The sequence below is a fragment of the Pundamilia nyererei genome, unplaced genomic scaffold (assembly GCF_000239375.1).
Source record: "Pundamilia nyererei isolate P.nyererei 1_Seehausen unplaced genomic scaffold, PunNye1.0 scaffold00093, whole genome shotgun sequence".
Taxonomy (NCBI): Eukaryota; Metazoa; Chordata; class Actinopteri; order Cichliformes; family Cichlidae; genus Pundamilia; species Pundamilia nyererei.
In genome coordinates this window covers 1268647-1289551 of record NW_005187494.1, presented here as the reverse complement: position 1 = coordinate 1289551, position 20905 = coordinate 1268647, and the positions used below count along the sequence as shown (strand labels likewise).

Here is a 20905-nt window from a genome sequence, read left to right as displayed (position 1 = left end):
CTCCGGGGTTTTCACACAGCTGAATAAACGTCAAACAGAAAATAATTAAACAGAAGAGTTTACGTCAGTGCCCGGTGATATATTAGATAGCAAGGAGCAGACGGCAGAGTTTCACTCCACAGAGGGAGCTCGTGACGTAGGCCGGGTCCTCAGGTGGAAGCAGCCTCTGAATTTGGACACCCCCGCTGTTTCCGGGCCGGCGGTGACATTTAACGTATTGTATCCGCTAAATAAACACTGTAAAATGTATTTATAACCCCCCCAGCAGCCCCTTTGAATGTCTCCCTAGTATGGCCACAACACCTCACTCTTGGAGCACTTTTTTTGCCACATGTATTGCAAACCACGTCTCAGCTGTTTGTGGAGGTAAAATACGTCCGCACAATTACGCTTAGTCATTGTTGTGAGTGCGCACCCCAAGGGGCTGCGAGACATTTATACAGCCATATTTCGCACATGACTATAAAAGGCGTAAGAGGAAGTAGTTCCTCTGAATGTAGACAATCCGAATGTTATAGTTTCTTTCCACTGTGTCCCTGTTAATGATAAACTACAAATTTACTCTAAATTACTAAAATATCGATATTTTAATATGAGAATCGATTCGGGTACATAAATGATTGGTATCGGAGGAATCGATATTTCAGGATCTATCCGCACATCACTACTTTTTATTTTATTGATGTTTTTGTTATTTATGTACTTATTGTGTATATGTTTATTTTTTGTTTTTTAACCTGTCCTGTCATCGACACTCGGAAACAGAGACATGATTTGAATGTACTGATGTGCCAAACTCAATTGCTCTGCCGAGTGGAGCGTTCAAGCTCTCTACACACACTTCTTGTCAGCTTTAAAAAGTATTTTAAACTGATATCACATAACAACATTAAGAGGCAGAGTAAAAACGTGTACTTTATCTTTACATTATCTCTTACTAATAATTACAGCACCCCTTTCAATAACCAGTGAACCATATAAAGCTGACAACACAAAAATATCTGCATCTTTTCCCCCCCCCAACAACATGTGCTTGTTTGTGAAGGATAGGGACAATAGCCTCATTGGTTAGATGACTTGTTGGCACACAAACAGGTGTGAGTGGGGATGAGTGTGAAAGCCTTGCATAAGAAACTAAAAAAATAAGTTTCTCTGTCATAAATCTGTACTGTATTTTTATACAATAAAAATGACCACTCGGTTACCTGCTATCTACTAGTGTGTGTGTGTGTGTGTGTGTGTGTGTGTGTGCTTTAAGAACATTTAGCTGCACAGTCGAGCGTGAACTCCCCTCCCATTATTAAGAAATGATAATGTCACTGAGTAGTGACTTGACTTTTCAGTCATTCTGACCACAGGTCTCCACCACAGCAAGCACTCAGACGAAGGTCAGATGAAGGTTATTTTCAGTGTGGGAGGAACAGTAGCTACACTTCAAGACTGTTGTGTGTTATTTTTCATCTCAGGCTCTGTGCTCAATGAAATTTGTCATTTGTGGTCCCAAGGCTTAAGGATTAAATGTTGTTAAACAACACAATAAACTAAATTAATAAATTTCAGATAAATAAGTTTCAGTGTTAGCAACATTATGCATTATATTATAGAATATTAGAGATTTAAGATTTTTATTATAAATTAGACTGACAGTAAGTGTCTGAAATGTTGTCCTTGAATTGGAGCTGTTTCAGTAACCCTGCCAGGGTCACTCTATATCATTTTAAATGACACCTATATAAACTGTAAACATTTCTCCATGCCCAGGATGGTTTTCTCCAGACACTGTGGTTAAACTGCATGCTGAGGTCCATGAGCTTTTTCAAGAACCCTATTTTACATAAAATTAATTGTTTCAGCAGGTGAGGGATTTGGGTTGATCACTTGGTATCTGAGACATAACCGAGTTAGGAGTCAAGTATAAGTTACTATAATGATGAGGATGAAGAGTTGATCATTAAAATATAACATACAGATAAACCTTCTAGATATCAGTCTGTGCAGTTAGGAAGCAGGATCCATTTCACCTGCTTTGGTGCACATAACAGTGATAACCCGTGCACCGACAACAGGAAGACAACCTCCAAAAATTAGAAAGAAAGTACTTAGACATAAAAGGTGCTTGTACAAATTTGTGTGTGACTGAGACTCAAATTTAAAATCTCTTTATTGATTTTCTATTATTTCCTGATTGTTTTTGCTCTAGTTTTGCTTTTTCCAAGCATCTCTGTCACTCATGGTGAGATTAGTGATATTCTAGCTGCACTGATTGGAGGTTGTCTTCTCGTTGCCACTGCAGTGCAACGTTGTCACTTTCGTTTGCACCAACAAAGGTGAAATCCATTAACGCTGGTCTTTTGCTTGCTAACTGAATAGATTGTGTTATACTCCGATGGCTATAAAGAAGCTTTTTCTTGAAAAAGCACAAATAGTTGACCCTGCATTTATTGTCCATTGTACTTCAGTTAGTACCAAGCATGCTGGAAGAAAGACAGCACTGTTAATCTGTAAAGAGGAAATAGGTTCTTGAGAAAAATGATGCCATTGCCTGCAACTGAGGATGTATAATATGGTGCACACATACTGTTTGTGTTTTTTAAGATTATAATTTTCTCTTTTAAAACTTAAAATCTGTTAATTTTTTTTTAGGTCTACCAAATCTACAAAGCAATATTCTTATTTTACAATACTCCAAATGTAAACCCACAAAACACAAATAACATTTCATTACTACTGATAGTGTGATGGGTTGTCAGTGCAAGCACCGCCCAATTATGCATAGTCAAAGCTTGCATGATAATAACAAATAATTTGTACAGGTTGTATCTGATCCCATTTGTTTAGTTATAAACAAATAACCACAGTCCCACATTTATATCAGCAAAGATGTACACAAAACTGCTCACATGTCCGCACATACACGTAGACATCTGTAAGGATACCTGGGTTTAGTTTTGTATTTCTGATGTGTAGTTCTTAGTTTTGTTATAATGCTTTCCCTGTGTCCTTGTGTCTCGTTGTCTGTTGTGTTTTCATGTCTGTTCTTTCCCGGACTTGTCTGTGTCGTGTCTATCTGGGTCTGGTCTGGGTTTTAATTTGGTTGTCTCCTGTCTGTGTGCGCCATGTTCTGCTTTTGCCTCTCTTACTTTGAAGGTACCTCATCTCATGTGTTATATTCAGCTTTGCATCATCTGTCTCGTTGTGCGTAATTAGCCCCAGTTGTGTTCGTCGCGTTTCCTGTTCACTCGTCATTCCTTGTGTATTTAACCCCTTTGTTTTCTTCCATCCAGTGTCATGTCCTGTCTGTCTGCCTTTTTAGCTTCATGAGTGTTTCCAGTTTAGTTAGTTTTCTGCTTTTCTGATTTCCAGCAGTAAAGCTGAGTTTTGAGTTTACCTTTTGCATCCTGGAGTCTTCATACTGGGTCCTCCATTCCTGCCTGCCGCACACAACCCCTGTTCATATTTTTACATTGTCCACAGTTCCATGGCCCATTTCCCTTAAACTTAAACCCAGTAATCACTGAGAGCAAATGATCAAATTCATCAGTTAGAAAACACTCATTAAAATAAAAGTTCATCCAGTGACACCGCCCATCCCTATCAGTTCTAGACAGCAGCAGCTCAAGTTGCCGGAGTAATTGTGCAAAACTTTGGGTCGATTCTCTGAATCTTCTGAAATGCTTTTGTCTAAAACGCATCCGTAACTCATCTCAGTTAGGTTAGATGATACTCCTGTACAAATTTTTCTGAAATGAATGCCAACCAACAGATCAAGATCATAACTTGATCTGGTAAAGGTTTTCCATGAATGTGTGTCCCTCTTTTCTATAGGAAATTTGCTCTCAGTAAGATTTTGTGGTCCTGCAATTAAAAATTAGGTCACCGAAGCAGTTTAGAACAAAAGCCCAAACCTAGTTTTGTCTAAGAACCCTCAGTCAAAATAAAAGCAATGCCAAGTGTGAGTACATTCTTAAATAGTATGAGCAAATAATCAATCCATTCATTTGAATGTAGGTAGTTTCCTGTTCTTGTGTTTATTTGTTTTGTTTGTTTTGTTTTGTTTAAAAGCCTGACGCTAAAGTGTACATCATTGTCCAACAGTACAAGTAATGGTGGTCTTTTATTTTGAAAATTTGACACTAGATTTTTCCTGTCAGTCAGATTTGCATAGGAAGGTTTCTAATTGAGTGAAGTGATCCAGTAGTATGTGCTTGGAAGCTATAACAAGAGCTGCCTGATTACTGTATGTCCAAAGTGGGAAATTGAAACAGGAGAGAAAACAGTGTTTTTTTTATGTGTGGTACTTGATTACAAGCAGAGCTCTTATGTAAGATTTAACCATTTTTCTTAGAGAGAAACAAGATTTAACTACCAAAAGAGCTCAGATGTATCCATTAATCAGATAGAGATACTGATGTAATCTGCTTATAAAACTAATTCACATGGGTCAAATCTCAGCCACTGATCCCACTTTTCTCCTCTTGTTTGGCGTAAACTGCAGCTAAAGTTGCCCTTGCAGTGACATTCTAAGTACCTGTGAATTAAATTTCTCTGAAATGCTTTGTTCAAAAATCGTCATCTAGGGTAGCTGTAACTCAAATTCCCCCTAGAACAAAGAGTATAAAGTCTGCTGGCTTTGAGAGTAATACTGAAACAGAGAGGACATGTGTATTACATTTTGGTGATTAAATAATGCAGGCGCGGGGTAGACAATTAAAAAAAAAGAAAAGAAAAATTACAATAGTATTTTAGAATCTCTCCAGTTACAAACTCTGTGTTAACCATTTTGGTATCAAAATAAAGCTAACACTTGTGGGGCTTAATCATCCAGTTATTATTTCTGACGTCATTAGCCGTTTCTGGGTCCAAACTCCACTTCAGGTCCCTAAATAGTAAATGGTAAATGGTAAATGCCTGTATTGTATAGCGCTTTACTTAGTCCCTAAGGACCCCAAAGTGCTTTACATATCTAGTCATCCACACATTCACACACTGGTGATGGCAAGCTACATTGTAGCCACAGCCGCCCTGGGGCGCACTGAGAGAGGCGAGGCTGCCGGACACTGGCGCCACCGGGCCCTCTGACCACCATCTAAAATGAAGATAACACTGTATATATTGTTTTTTACCTTTATGCTTTGTGTGAACAACTACGGTGTGTTTCTTATGAAATCCATGAAGTGCTATAGAGAAAATTACATTTTATTTATGTAATTAACACATTTTGAACATCCAGGCATCCATAAAAACAGGATTTATCAAATTTAACGGAGTTCAAAGTTAGCAAGGAGTTAGCTCGCTAGTTTCCACTTAAACATAATATACCATGTTCTGAATGAGGGATTTTTGAAAATGTACAGCTCTACTATCACTTCAGACATTAATGAACCTAGAACACTAAACAGAAGTGACATTTGTAAGGTTGCTAAAGTTGGGCTAGCTGGTTTATAATGATGTTCTACGTGGTGGCTAGCTACACAGCTATGGTAGCTAGCCACATGCAGTGTTGCCAACTTAGCAACTTTGTCGCTATATTTAGCGAGTTTTCAGACCCCTTTAGCGACCTTTTTTTGTAAAAAGCGACTAGCGACTAATCTGGCAACTTTCTCTGGTGTTATTGGAGACTTATTTATGACAACTTTTTGACGTAAAAGTGTGTATCGTTCTTACTCTCAACAAGCAGCGGGTGCTGCGGTGGGCACCTCGCCCGCAGTGTTGCCAACTCCTCAGTAAGGAAAATCGCTATTGGTTGTCCTAAAAGTCGCTAGAAGTCGCTAAATGACGTCATCGCCTAATTTGCATAATTGGTCATGCTAATCTAATTGTAACCTATGTTGTTGGAAAGAGAAATAACATCGTGGAAGAGACATAAAATGAATAAAAAACGTCCTAAATGCATTTAGAGTTTATTTAGAACTACAAATTAAATTTCTTTTAGCAATTATTGTTTTTTTTTTATGTCACAATTCCAACCCTCCTCCTTTACCCGGGCTTGGACCGGCAAACTCTGGTGGAGTAAACTGTAAACGCACCAAACTTAAGTCAGGAGAACAACTGAGATAGATAATCTATCAACAATACGAGGTTAGTCATTAATATACTGCTGCATGGGCTGGACCTTAGTTACATTGTTAGGTTTTTAAAACTGAGCTTTAAAAAGAACAGTGGTAATAAAAACTGAGAGAGGCCAACAGTGATCACTGCCTTTTTTAAGAGTTTTTTTGTTGCCTTTTATAGCATATAACGACTCAAATGTGCTGCAGTAGACCAAAAACTGAAGAAAGCATTGATCAACATATAGACATTAGCTGTAGAAAGAATTGTGCCGCTGAAGTGAAACAGAGCAAATTTACAGAGGTTTTATTAGAGACATAGCTAAGTATTTTACAATTTGGCACCATCTGTAAAAGTTAAAATTTCTTAGGTATTGAATAGAAGAAATTAACTTTCTTGTCAGAGGTCATTTTTGCAAAGAAAATGGTGCATAATGCGTCTTTGCAAGAAAATAAGGCAGAAAATAGCGGTATATGATGGGAAGATGCTCTTGAAGCCCACATGGGAGATGCAGCTATGCAGGAAAAGTGGCTGTATTGCAGTGCTGGTTCATTGAATGTTGGTTGGAACATGACAGATCTTGCAGTTTTGGAATCTGTGAGATTTGTGTTTCCAGCAGAGACATTGTTTGTTTGTGTCGATGCCATCAGGAGAACATGGGGATCCGCAAATTGTGTCTCTTTAATTCCTTGTTGTTTTAGTTGTTTTTAGTGATCATGGAAATTGTTTTTAGTTTGTTTTGCGCTTTTAGCTGAGATTCTGACATTTCTTTGGATACTGTACATGTCTATATTTGAATAACAGACCTGGCGGTACAGCCCGTGTTCCCTATCTGCACCAGGGGTAATGGGGTTCAACGGGTTAATCTCCGGCTCTCTTCTATAATGTGTCTCTTGGCCTGTCTTCCTCCCCATTTTTTCCCCTTTCCATTGTCCACAAGTGCTTCCTCAAAGGAGATAATCAGATTTTTGTGATTTTCTCTATATTATCGTACGGTCTTTACCTTATAATCTAAAATGCTCCGAGGCGACTGTTGTGATTTGGCGCTATAAAAGTAAATTGAGTTAAATTGAATGTTGGGTTGGTGTAGAGCAGCGATAGTGTTCATGGTCAGTCTAAGAGGTTTACACTGTCTAGGAGTGGGAAATCAGTTACGGTAGTTCATGTTACATCTGCTTATATAAGTGGAAGACAATGGATGGATGGAATCTACAAAGAGTAGCAGCACAGCTCTGCTGCTCACAGCCTGCAGGCAAAGAAATCTGGAAATTATTGGGACCTACTTCTATGTTCTACAATTATTTTCTTTTCTGCACTGCTATAACATCCAACCTACTGAATCCCACTTTAACCCCTAAGGTGTGGAGACAAAATCACCAATTAACAATGTAGATAGCAGCAAATAGTTAAAATTTTTTTTAAAATTCTCATTATTTTTCTATCTGTGTTCTACACAATAGATATTCAAATTGAGTGTAAAATTCTAGCTAAAATAGGTTTTAATAGCTTTGTGCAAAAATAGCTTTTCCAGGGTTTCTGGTTGATGAGGGGAGAGCGGAGCCTTGCAGAAACAGGACTTTGCAGGACTCACCAAGTTTGCAGAGCCAGGAAACCAGGATCCACAGGGCCACCAGGTACGGGGTTGTGACATGATGCCACTTCCAGGACACAATAGGCAGTGTAGTGATGGGCTCCACTGCATGGCCACCTTCTCCAGTTGTGCCATGGTTTGAGCCCAGTGCATTGTCTATTTCTGGACTAAGGGCTTTTACTTGACCACTGCTTGATAAAGTTTGATCTGGATCTTCACCCGCAAGGCTCAAGCCTCTACACACCATCAGCAGCACGCAGAGAAAAAGTGTAAATCCCCAAGAAGCTGCCATTTTTGGATAAAATCCTTTATAAACCATCAGCAAACTATTGTGTAGATTGTTGACATAAATGTTCCACATACATCCACCTCTTCTTCTGACCAGAGCATAGTATCCACTCTCTGCTCTCCTGTATATCAAGGAAACAGCTTTTCACAGCTCGTGAAACACAGCCCATTATGATGCTGGTCTGGCTCAACCCACTTTTGTACCCAGACCAGCAAGTTTGGTCACTTTACTCAGAGGTATAATTTAAGCCTGTGAATGGCTTTATTAGCAGCTTCTCACCAATATTAAACTTCTCAGATGGAGTTGATTAAAAATATTTTTTTACATCCTTTTAACCTCTTAAGCCCCAAGCCTAACTGATCTCCTGCCTTTTGCCCCCGTATCAGGGGGCATTGGGGCTTAAGAGGTTAAAGTTCTTTTTCATGTGATTTTCGATAATACACTTAATCAGTTCATCTCTCCATTTACTTCCATTTATCCAATTCAGGGTTGTGAAGGGTGCTGGGGAGGGTACACCCTAAGAAAGTCACCAGAGCTAACACAGAAAGACAGAGAAACAGTCATACCTATTCTATTTATTAGAAAATTAAAACAATACAAGAAATTAAAATGGGCACATCAAACTCATTTACACCTGCAGATTTTGATTCTCAGACAAGAGTAGCTTTGCATTATTCATGGTTCATAATAATCCTCATTTATACCCTCATTTATCTTCTACTGGCCCTTAATGAATACCTCTTAGTTCATCATCTTCCTTTAAACCAACTTTTTCCTAATTGTTTGACCCACTGAAACGGAAGGTGGGTGGAGCATCTGAGATGACCATATTTGGGATGTCCTCTCTTCCTTCCGTTGCAAGAGTCAAAAGTCAAAAAAACAGAGAGCTTTCAGAGCAGGCTGGAGCCTCACTAAATAATACTAAGAATCTGCATTATATATGCTGCAAATGTTTAAATGCATCCCACTAAAATGTGTTTGCATCATTGACCTATGTAGCATTTTATTTGTTAGTAATATTTCATCTTTCACACAAAATAGTGCCCCAAGTGGTGAAAGTTGTTGTGGTATTCTGCAATACGAATGTATGGATTATAGATTCAGAAAGTATTTTAAATCACTGTTTTTATAATTGATATCTACACGTCATTTGAAAGGTTTTTACATAATATTAAGATGTTTTGAAAAAAAAAACCTTAAATAATAATTTTCAATAGCATGTTTACTACAAACCACAGACTATATGACAGTGTTCAACATATGTCTAATGTTGAACATAAAGGATTTGTTTCAGTGCAGTTTTTCTTTTGCCAAGTGAAGGGTGAACCTAAAAACAGCAGGGGTTGTTTAAAGAGGTTATGTAAATGTTTTGTGTAGAAACACAGGAGCTAACCATAGTCATGGAAAAATAAACATTTTCTTGTCAGTATGAGAGTAGATGGTTAATTAGTCTGAGGTTTGTTTTGTGTCTTTGTTCCAGGTTCAAGTGAGACAGAACAGGGTGTCTGCATTGGGATACAGTTACATTTGGCCACTGGGAGGAGGAGGAGGAGGAGGAGATGTTGGTGGAGAGGGCAACTGATCATTGTTCATCTGCTTTGTGTCAGTAGAGCGAGTGCTGGCACGAAGAAGCCCCAGGCGGCGCATTTCCATAGGTGAATTGGGAAGATTCGCCTGGGCTCGCAATGACGGAGCCACCATGCTGCTGTCGGGCTCACTCTCTGCCAGCCAAGGAGGGATTTCCTGCAACAAATCCGTGGGGTACAGATCTGGCACGAAGGCTGGGTTCTCAATCCCACCTTAATGAAAGAAAAAACTGAATCAGTACCTCAGGGTTCAATATTAGGGCCACTGTTGTTCTCTGCATTACATTTTCATACAAGTGAAACCATTATTGGCTGCTCATCCCTTGCACTTGTGGTCTATCCACTTTAATTCAGCTTAAACGTTTAAACTCAAATACACTCGCTGTTCTGGAGTTGTTGGTTTTTTTTATTTGACATTTATACATAAACTCAACTCAACTGTGAAAGTGTTTTATAGGTGTTTGCTTGCAGAGTCAGAACAGTATTAGGAAATTCAAAATAAATTCTATGATAATGAGCTGCTTTCATATTTGCACTGTAGCCCTAAACTGTTCCCAACAGGTAAGAATGGAAATATTCAACACAGACGGATCGAACATTTGCTGATTTTAAACCTGTCAGCCCACTAGTACAAAGTCCTTGTGTTGTATGACAGTCTGGTGCCTTTACCCTGCAGCTCACCCTTACATAACCCTCACATACCTTTTGTTGTGTGGTGTGGTTTGTGGCTCATCTGCAGCTCTGTAGAGACCTTTCTACCACACTTTTATATTTCACCTTTTTTGGGGGGGTTTTATTGCACACAAACTGTCTATTTAGTTCCCTCTGTTGTATGTTTCCCTAATCTCTGTGTTTATAATATCAGCATCTGTTACTCTCTTAATCATTCTCAAAAATATATGTTTGGTTTCATACAGGATGTAGAAAGTGCATTGATCTCACCTCCTGGTCTGTACGTGGCTCTCATGGAGAAAGAAGGGTATGACGAGTCATAGCCAGAGGCGCTATCTCCCTCTGAGAACTCAAAGTCTAAAAATGAAAATGAGAAAATTAGTTTGCTAAGACTTTAAATCTGAAAAAAACAAAAACACAAAAAACCCCACAAGCAGACAAACCTTCATCACCAGAATGGTAGAGTTTAGTCTTGCTCACTGACTTTCCATTTGGGGTCTGTAGAACGAAGGAGATTTATTTAATCACATATGATGTTTAAAAAAACTGAAGGTAAAGTAAAAGAGACAAGATCAACGCCCTCAGCCATGTCCAACCCATAGCGATGTTTCCTAGTTTGTCTAGCAGAGGGCACTCTGCAATCACTTATCAACAACAATCAATTATTATTTATTCTTGTTTGCCACATTTCTGCATATCTCAAGTCCTAGTTCCTTGTTTGAGTTTCTGATTATTTTGAAAAGTGTCTGACTTAGGTTTATTTTGTATCGTTTATTATTGCTGATTATTGTTTTCTTGGTCTTTCCTTTGTGCCCCATTGTGTTTAGCTCCTATCTTTCCTTTGGCATCTTGTTGTCACCTGTGCTTTGTATTGAATCTAATTCCCTTGTCTCGGTCTCCTTGATTTGTATTGATGTCTCAGTGTCCCATTGTCCTTTGGCAATTCGCGCACAAATCTGTGCACTTCCAAGTATTGTTTAATGCTTCCTTTTGTTTTCACTCCATGTCTAAATATCCCTTATGGCCATTGTTGTGTTGGCTGTCTTTATTGTCTTATTGTATTACTTTTTCTCTTTTATATTTTTATTGCTGCACATTTTAATTGTTTTAGTTGCATTTTAGTTTTTAAAGACTTTGTGCAGCATGAGCTCTGGGAAATGCGTTATATAAATAAACTTGACCTAGATAAATGACGCACATGAACAAGAGGAGCCTATAGAGAATTTATAGAGCTGATCTTGGAAAGATCCAAGTTTGTTTGGCATAACAGTACATTCTGACTGATAACGCTTCCAGGCAGGATTTAAAAATGAAAAAAATTAAATGTTTCTTGACATCAAAGACAAAAGAAGAAATATAACACAATGTGCCTTTAAAAAATCGTAAAAACAAAGAAACTGAGGCAACATGAAAAAACTGTTCCATGGTCAGATGAATTAAAATGTGAAATTCTTTTTGCAAGCCATGGACACCACATTCTCAAGACTAACGGGGAGAGGGACTCTCTGGATTGTTACCAGCACTCAGTTCAAAAGCCTGCATCTTGGATGGTATGGAGATGCATATGGAGGTGGTTGCTTGCATATTTGGAAAGGCACCATCAGTGCTAAAAGGTATGTATAAAGGTCAACATACAGTATGCTCCCATCCAGATTACATGTTTTTCAGGGAAGGCTTTGCTAATTTGCAGATTGCTATCACAGCAGCATGACTTCATAGAAGAGTCTGGGTGCTGAACCAGCCTGCCTGCAGTCCAGAACTTTTACCAACTAAAAACATTTGGAGCATCATGAAACAGAAAACCATAAAAAGATGACGTAGGTCTAATGAGCCACGCAATATTTAAAAAGAAAAGGACAACATTTCTCTCTCAAAAGTCTAGCAGCTGGTTTTCAGTTTCCAGACCACTGTCTTGTACCAAGGATTTTCAGTACTACACTGAAGTCAAATGGAAAAAAAAAACTAAAAATGAAGCTTTGGGGAAGGACCGTATTTCCTCTTCACTGGACTTCAGAAGAGACATAATCAACTCTGCAAACAGTGGTAGGGTGTGCTTATTCCCTCTTTTTGTCTTTACCTTCTCCTGCTGTTCTTTCTTTGAGTACTTGACAATTGTCTTTGGAGGTGAAACACCCATCTTTGCAGACTTGAATGACTCCAACCGGTTCCTCATGGTTCTCTGGAAGATCTCCTGGACTTCTTTCTCATCTCTGTTGATTTTGAAATCACTGCGACTGAACCCGTGGCGATACTATAAACAACAGAATGAGAAGTCAGTTTGTTACTTCTTTATAAAACAGTATCCAGCAATAGTTCAGCCAGGACACAAAGTCAAGCTCAGCCACAGTTCAAGCAAATAAGCTGAGGATTTGCATATATACAGAAAATATACATTTGTCTATAGCCAGCCATAAATAACAGGTTGTTGTTTTTAGTTCATATACACCTTAGTAATTTAATGGTTAAATGGACGTGCATTACTAGGATGCTTTAGTAAGTCCCTCATGTAATGACTGAATTTGCTCATTACCTGTTTTCTGCTCTTGTAGAGATGCTGATCCAGAAGGTGGTGAACATCAACTGCCTCAGCTCCCCTCATAGCCTTCATGGTCTGCTCGTGCATTTCCAGGCTCACTGATGGAATATGGTCTCTACTGCAGAGGAAGCCAATCATGTCAGTGACTTAAAGCAATACAACAATATCAAAAGAGTCTGGTTTCATTTTTAAAATATGGTGGTGAACGGAAGCTGTTTGAAGGCACTGAATAGTTGCAGTAAGTTGTGTCTATTAAGTAGGTATAAAAAGTAATGAATGCATCAAATCAGTACACAAATTTTCTAATTAAATATATTTCTAAAGGTGCTATTAATATCAAATTCTCACAACATATCTGGAACAACCCATCCAATCCACACATACAAAGACATCAAACTATGCATGTCCAGAAATTAACTTATGTATAAAATGAAAAATGACACAAAGTAAAAGCATTGAACACATGAAGAAAGGGAGATGCAAAAAGTCATGACACCAGCAATTAGAACGCAATCCAGCCACTTAGTGCGAATTAACTTCAGCTTGTTCAGTCGCAATTGTTGGGTTATAAACTGGTGTCACATTATCAAGGTGCCACATGACAAGCATCTCATGATCAGTGAAACCAGTGAGCTCTCGCAACACCGTCAGAGCATAATTGTTGCAAAACACACTGATGGCATTGATTAGAGAAGATATTTTGAAATTAGTGAAGGTTGCAGTGAGCACTGCTGGGGCCACAATCCAGAAGTGGAAGGAACATCATTTCAGCATAAACTACCCATGACCAGATGCTCCTGGCAATGCATGTGACTAGTTTCTTGAAACCACGAAGACTTTTGTACAAAGCATTAAAAAAGCACTTTATCCCTGTGTCATTTCTCATTATTATACATAACTGAATTTATGGACATCGATAGTTTGATTTCTTTGCATGTGTGGATTGGATGGGTTGTTACTGACATCTGGTGAGAGTTTTATTTCAACAACACCTTTAGAAATATATTCACTTAAAATCTGTGACGTGCATAATACTTATTTTACCCTCTGTATATATTTTCACACTGTCATAAAAATCCAGATTGCTCACCCCATAGTGAACATTGCACCATGATCATTTATCATGTATGGTGGCATGTCAGGCATGACCTCTGTGTATTCACTTTCCAGCTTTTTCTTGAAATCAAGAATGGCGCTGTCATTACGGACAAACTCCAGAGAGCCTCTACGCTCTCCCTGCAACAGAAGACACCAGCAGTAATCTTCTCAGTTTCATTTAATTTATACTTGAGCAAAATATACTTGAATTTGCACAAATGATTCTCACTTCAGTCACATATTCCATGGCATCCTTGAGGTTCAGCTGATGGAAGACATCAAACACTTCATCTTGTTTCTTCCTTGCAGATGGCTTCATCAAAAATGGCGTCATCCACTTCTCCTCAAAATGCCTCCACCTTTACAAAAAGAAATATCACTGTTGCTTACTTTAAAATTAAAAGGCATTTTGGAATTATGCATTAAGTCTTGTACATACTTGCTCCTGAAGTAGTTATCTCCTATTTGTCCTGATATGTCTTCTATGGCAACCAGAGTGTGATTAAACATCTAAAGAAAGGAGAAGGACTTTGTAGAAACTGGGCGGGAAACGTTTTTGTCGGTGAAACAAGACGTGTTTTATTAGATTTACCTTGTTTGTAATTTTCTCTAGGAGTGAGACCTCAGTTACTGCAGCTCTCTTTACTTTAAGCCACATGACCAGAGGTTTCATTGTTATTCCCTGTAACAATGTCAAGCACAAATGTGCCAACAAAATTAAGCTCTAACACAGACTGTGTAATTAACAAGCAAACTAATGTACACATATTTTAGCGAATTATCAACTCCAAAAATTCACTACCTGCAAGATGACAGTGAAGTACACCACAATGAGAGTAGTGCAGATCATCAGGTTTTTCTCCTTTATCTTTTTCTCATCCAGCAACACAGCCAGGCCATACGCAACAGCCCCTCGTAGGCCACCGTAGCTCATGATCACCATATCTATTAATTCAACTGGGACCAGCCTGTACCTGTTAAGGATCCACTGCAGGAAAAACACACCTGGAAGATACATACAAACACACACAGTTATTTAAAGACTTCACACATCGGTGGTGCTTTTTGCTGGATTGTTGAATTACGCTTTTAGTAAAACCCAGCACTCAAGTCTAGTGTTTTCTTTGCCTCATACTAATCTCATTGTTGTCCCTCTTGTGTACAGACCTTTCCTGGATTTTCCCTGCTGCACAGTGTTTTTAGAGACAGCCTGAGCAGAGTAAATGAGAAGACATTGTTTGGCTGCCCCTTCCCCTGGATTCCTGGAGCCCCTATTTTCCCTTATCACTACCTGTATGTATCACTCTGGTGTTTTCATTGTAAATAAGCTCACTAAACTTGAATACTGTGAATCCTGCCTCTGAGTCCGGTCGCTCAGTGTTCTTGACACACGTATTCTTGTAAATGTGGTTCATTTGATCTTTGTGCTGCAGCAGCAGAAGATTTCTTTGCATAACACACCAACTTTTTACCCCACAATGTGTGTGCTGCTTTGACTCAACAGTGATAGCCAAACAACAAAATCTCACCAATGAATCTATACACAAAGACGAAGAAGACTGTGAGGAGGATGAAGCCCGTGTTCCAAACCCAGATAACCTTATCGATGGCCGAGATACCGAGGAAAACAAAGATGATGGTTTCTGATCCGTTGGCGAAAACCTTCATGGCATATTTGACTGTTTGGACGGAACTCTCATCCATGTTTGCTCTGACGTACTTCTGACATAACACACCGCAGAATGTAGTCCTACAGAAGGAACGGGCAAAGTAAACTCTAAATATGTTTACCTCATTTTTACATATATAAAATGGATACAGACATAATAAAACAAATTATATTTCAGTTGTGAAATACTCACGAAAGGATAGCAGACAGAGAAAGCATCTCAGCAGTCAGGTAGGAAAGGTATCCCATGACAAAGATGAAGCCTGGCTCGATGATCTGGATGTTTTTTGTGCATCTGGTCAGAAGTGAAATTAGTATGCCGAATGCTATGCCCACAAGGGAACCACCAAATGCAACCACAAAGAAGGAAACTGTGGAGAGAGAGGAAACATATAAAAATCTATTTTTTAGTGCTATTGTTTACTCCCCTCTAAAACCTACTAGCCTTACAGGGCAGTGATAGCATAAAAAGTGTTTAATTTATTTTGTGTCCACACCCGACAAATCAAAATGGTCAACACATTTGTGTGTTGCAGCAGGGACACTCTACACTGTCTATTTTGCCAGACTTGACTGTGAGCAGTTACACTGCATGAACAAATACATTTTCTTTTACCAGATTAATAAATGTTATAGCTTACCTATTCCTTTAATAATTTCTGCTGCATTAATTCGGCCTCCTCCCAGCGATACAAATGCATCAAACACATTAAAAAGCACCTAAGAGAAAAAAAAGAAAACTTATTGAGTGATCAGTATATATATAAAAGAAACAAACAAAAAACTGTCAGCGTTTGGACAGTCAGACTGGAATGTTTTCAGACTTTTCTTTTCTAGTATGTAGCACTCAACAGGAGATAAACTTCCATCATATTCTCACTGCTGGACCTAACATCAAAACGGGAGGTGAGAGACTCCCGTGCCATGGTTCTGATTGAGACCTGGCTGAACCCTGTTCCTGATTATGTAGTTAGTCTGCATGGGGTTAATCACAATGTGGCTACACAGGAGCCAAACATTTTGTGGTAAATTCTGTGGAGGTGGGTTTTGTATTTACACAAGCAACAGATGAAGTACAAACACAGCAGCGGTCTTAAGTCAGTGTTCTCCTGAAACAGAGCTGCTCACTGTTAATGGCAGACTGTGTGACCTGCCCAGAGAATTTACCACTATGAATATTATGGCTGTAAACATCCCCTACAGTGCAAACACAAAATAGACCCTGAGTGATCTTTAAGACCTTCACTGAGTTTCAAGCCACACTGCCAGAGGGCGTTTGTATTGTAGTAGGAGAATTCAATCAGGCAAACAGGCCTCGTTTCCAAGCCCACTGCTGTTGACAATGCTGACACATGACTGCAGTGCTGCACTTGCTTCTAATCACATCATTAAGTATGCAGATGACACAGCAGTGGTGAAGATAGTTGGCAGCATCATGTTTCTGGGAGCACAGATAACTGATAGCCTGGGCTGGTCACTTAATACAGCATCAGTAGTTAAACGGGCTCGGAAGCACCTGCATCGCTGTGCCGGATGAGGAGAGCACACCTTCCCCTTCCCATTCGCTCCATTTTCTAATGAGGCACCTTGAAAACTTGCTGAGTAGCTCTATCTCCATCTTATTCTGCAGTTCCAGTGTCTCAGAAAAGAAATTGCTGCAGAGCTCATCAGAGCCTGCAACATCATCAAAGATTACCATACTACTTGGTACACCAACTTTCTCTGCTCCACATCCCTGCCAACCTGAGGAGGGGCATCAAACAGGCCAAGGAGGCTTTCAGGTGAATGATAGAGGGCTTCCTCACTTCCTCAGGTGTGGAGGGGCATCCAAACGCTCACCAACTACAAAGGCCAGAGCCCCCCAATCCACAACAGCAGCATCAAACTTGCAGAGGATCTCACACCTTTGCCCAATATGATCACTACTACAGCTCATTCAGCACCATAAGTCCACACATCCTAATCACCAAAGGTCCAGTTTCTTCAGGACATAGATAGAGACTTCAAGAGGCATAGACGGGTCCTCTCCCCTCTTATAGGAGGAGAACAGATGGAATCTGTCTCAATCTTTAATTTGTTGGGCACCCACATCTCCAATGGTCTTATGTTAATGTTGGATCCATAACACCAACACCCTCGTAAAGAAGGCTCGGCAGGTCCCACACCTCCAGATGCACAAACAATTTCTTCCCCTTTCCATTCGGACTGTTAACAAACACTATATAAGTATATATTTCTCTTGTTTGTTATTTATTCCTGCTGTGTACTGTTTTTATTTTATACCTGAACAGTTGATATGGAGCACAAAATGTCATTGTACATGTACAATTACAAGAAGGGCCATTCTATTATATTCTATTCTAGTTACATAATTGGATCTTGTTACCAAACAAAGTTGCTGACACCTGCTTTATTGCAATTTGTACTCACACTTGTGGCATACATTAAATGAAATTAAGTCTGAGTTTATTTAATGCTGTATCATAAATCAGTTATTACATTCAGCTTTGAATGAACTAAACACTCCACATGATTCCATCAGAGGCCTCCAACCTTGTTTTTAAAAAGGGTGTGCAAGCTTTCAAGCAGTGAATAGAGTGTAACTTCATGATTCACATTAGGGCTGCAGCCATCGATTATTTCAGTAATGAAGTAAGCTATTGATTATTAATCACCAGCAATCATAAATATTCAAACAGAGAAATATCAGAATGAACTGCCCTTTGATTTCCATTTTAGAAACTGCAATGTTTTAAAGTTTACCTGCACACAAAATATGTAACATAATAATAACAATAAAACAATTAAACCCTTTAAATGTATTAAATGTAATGTGATTTTAAAAAAAGAAAAAAAATTCTTAAATGCAAGAGTATAAAAATGATCTCAAGTACAGTCAAAGGTCAAAGTCAAATGAAGTGCGATGTATACGCAATTTGTATTCTGTCTTGTTAGAAGGCGCGTCTCGGTAAGGTCTCGGCCTCATTGCTCTTTGCAGTGTGTAAACAGACTCCACGTTTTGGTTTGGTGAAAAGCTTGCGTTTACAGAGTTTATCATACTAACCACTGTCACACCGTCGTTGAGCAGCGACTCTCCAAACACTATGATGAAGAGGACTTCGTTAACGTGGACCTGATCAAACACAGCTAAGACAGCCACGGGGTCCACAGCAGCCATCAGACTTCCGAAAAGAAGATACTGCAGCAGACCGATGTCCAGGTCACCTGTACAGATACAGAGCGCCGGAAATACAATAAACCTAGCTCATATTTTCTGTAGCTGAGAATGACAAAGTAAGCATTCTAATTCATTAATAGAATAAATCGTGTCAAATCTCTCTCCAGTCTCGTCCAGTGCAGTGGACAAGGCCTAAGCATAAAATAAACTTATTAAGTCTGCATTTGGAGAAAGTTTGGGAATTAAACCAAATTAGCAGCTACTGATGCTGTTGTTTAATGTATTCAAACAAAGAATAAAAGTAAAGTATTAAAGGATTTCTGTAATACTAAAGAAAGCTCTTTTCAGGCAGCTTGCTTAAGTCATGTGACTGTACAACTATCATTTGTTCATCATGTCTTTGTTCCAGAACAATCACAGCCTTCAGGGGTAAAATATAAAGCCAGGTTTGAAGTGCTTATGTTTGTGTCATTTGTGTCACAACAACGTGTTGGTTATGATGGTCTGTCTCGCTTCCATTCTTAATTGCCTTTTTTCTCACTATTTGTCTGCTACACTTTGAGAAACATGAATTTGTATTTTAGTTTTTTGTTATTTAAATAAAGTTTTTTTCTCTGTTTTGTGCAGCCAGCAAGATTTACTGTGCTTGTTTTATGCACAGTTCAATTATTACGATGCAGAGTTTGTGCTTTACTTTTTTGTGAGTCAAATGTGAGTATTTAAAAAAAAATAGCACTAATTAGCCCCCAGTTTATGCATACAGTTTAATAACCAAGCAGTAGCTGATAATGTAGAAATCCACCCTTTTTTCCAACTTTGGCTTCTTCTGGATTATAATAACCAACATGCTGCTGACCAAATCCTTATCAGTCATACCTCAAAATGTGGATTGTTAGTTCCAACGAAGTAACTAACTGATATTTTTAAATGTCTCCTTCTTTTACTTAGATTTTTAATAATCCTTTAGTATGCTAAACAACACTACAAATATCACAAATCGTAGCTATCAGTCTAAACATCTCAGAATGGATCGCTTCCTCTGTGTGAGTCGCAGCAGCAGGTGTGCTGAAATGGAATAAATTAAAGATCCTCTCTTACCCATGGCTCCTCCCATGTGACACCCCCATAGTGACAGCCCCAAACTGGCAGCATTCCAGCAGGTCCCAATGACGGCATGGATCAAAATAGCACCCAGGTTTGTGAAGAAGAGCTTGTTTGGCATGTGGTAGCCTGAATCCAGAATGATTTGAGGCAACAGGAAATAGAAGAAGACTGTTGGGCTCAGTGAGAAGGTCTGCACCTTGTCTGCACCCCAAATCATGCCACCCAAAATGAAACCAGAGCAGATGAGGAGGGCACTCTCAGGTATGTAGTTGGTGACATTATGGTTGGCCTCAATGACTGAGAGGAGAAAAAAGATCAAGACAAAGACAAGAACCATCAATCAATTGTAACAACCTTTGATTTTAAGCCGCTCTTCTTCCTGTCAGGTAGGAGCTGGCAAATGTTCAAAGCTCAGTTCACTTCAGTTCACTTAACCTTAAATATAAAACTCTAGTTGACCATTTGCAACTTCTGCAAATGATCAACTTTTGCTCATCTAAAAAAAAGCATCTGGGGATATGAGCAACACGTGAGGTGGTTGGATCGTGTGTGAAACCTGTCTGCATAACCAAAGATAACCACATGTCTAATGAGCTCATAAAGTGTCACTAAAATTTATTTAACAATAAAAACTACTGAACCACAGTGTACACCTGTTCTTACCCCACAGGGTTGCACTTATGTTGTGCACATTTGTATTTAAAATTAGTTGAAGATTAAATTCCAAAAACTATAGTCCCCAATACAGCTTACATTTGTGCAAGCACAGAATCAAAATGAATATTTTTGCTAATATCTACTTCAGTGAGGATGAAAAATAAGAATTTTTGCTTTCCGGTTTTTGAGTTAATGTACAAATTTGTGTGTCATTCCACACATATAGAAAGCAGCTAAAACAATCATAAAGCTTCCAATTTTATATATATGTAAGACTCATATCACAGTAAAAGTGAATATATTCTCCCATTACTAAAATATATTCACTCAAGGACCTCCAACAAGTTAAAGATTCTCTCCACACCATGCAAAGGTTAATCACTTCTTTAAATTTAACTCAAAGGAACCTCTTTTAGAGGGCAGCTATCCCTGCCCTCTTGGGCAGGGATAGCTCAGTAGGTAGAGTGGTGGCCCCAT

General features: G+C 38.9%; 2 protein-coding genes across 2 annotated transcripts in view; both read right to left on the bottom strand.

The window, feature by feature from the left end:
* LOC102210446 (sodium/hydrogen exchanger 3-like) overlaps positions 1-7931 on the bottom strand; it is a 23661-nt gene extending 15730 nt beyond the window's left edge. The window contains exons 1-2 of the mRNA XM_005739820.1: positions 7826-7931; positions 7640-7795 (exon numbers count right to left, since the gene is read on the bottom strand). Of these exons, the coding sequence (XP_005739877.1) occupies positions 7640-7795; positions 7826-7931 (262 nt within the window). The remainder of the gene's footprint in view (positions 1-7639; positions 7796-7825) is intronic.
* Positions 7932-8504: 573 nt separating this feature from the next.
* Positions 8505-20905, bottom strand: part of slc9a3.2 (solute carrier family 9 member A3, tandem duplicate 2) — a 17092-nt gene continuing 4691 nt past the window's right edge. Inside the window, exons 2-16 of the mRNA XM_005739745.1 lie at positions 19766-20068; positions 18554-18714; positions 16131-16209; positions 15683-15860; positions 15350-15570; positions 14623-14825; positions 14413-14502; positions 14260-14330; positions 14050-14179; positions 13813-13958; positions 12717-12840; positions 12264-12437; positions 10630-10684; positions 10457-10543; positions 8505-9727 (exon numbers count right to left, since the gene is read on the bottom strand). Coding sequence (XP_005739802.1) covers positions 9450-9727; positions 10457-10543; positions 10630-10684; positions 12264-12437; positions 12717-12840; positions 13813-13958; positions 14050-14179; positions 14260-14330; positions 14413-14502; positions 14623-14825; positions 15350-15570; positions 15683-15860; positions 16131-16209; positions 18554-18714; positions 19766-20068 — 2300 coding nt within the window. The 3' untranslated portion in view covers positions 8505-9449. The remainder of the gene's footprint in view (positions 9728-10456; positions 10544-10629; positions 10685-12263; positions 12438-12716; positions 12841-13812; positions 13959-14049; positions 14180-14259; positions 14331-14412; positions 14503-14622; positions 14826-15349; positions 15571-15682; positions 15861-16130; positions 16210-18553; positions 18715-19765; positions 20069-20905) is intronic.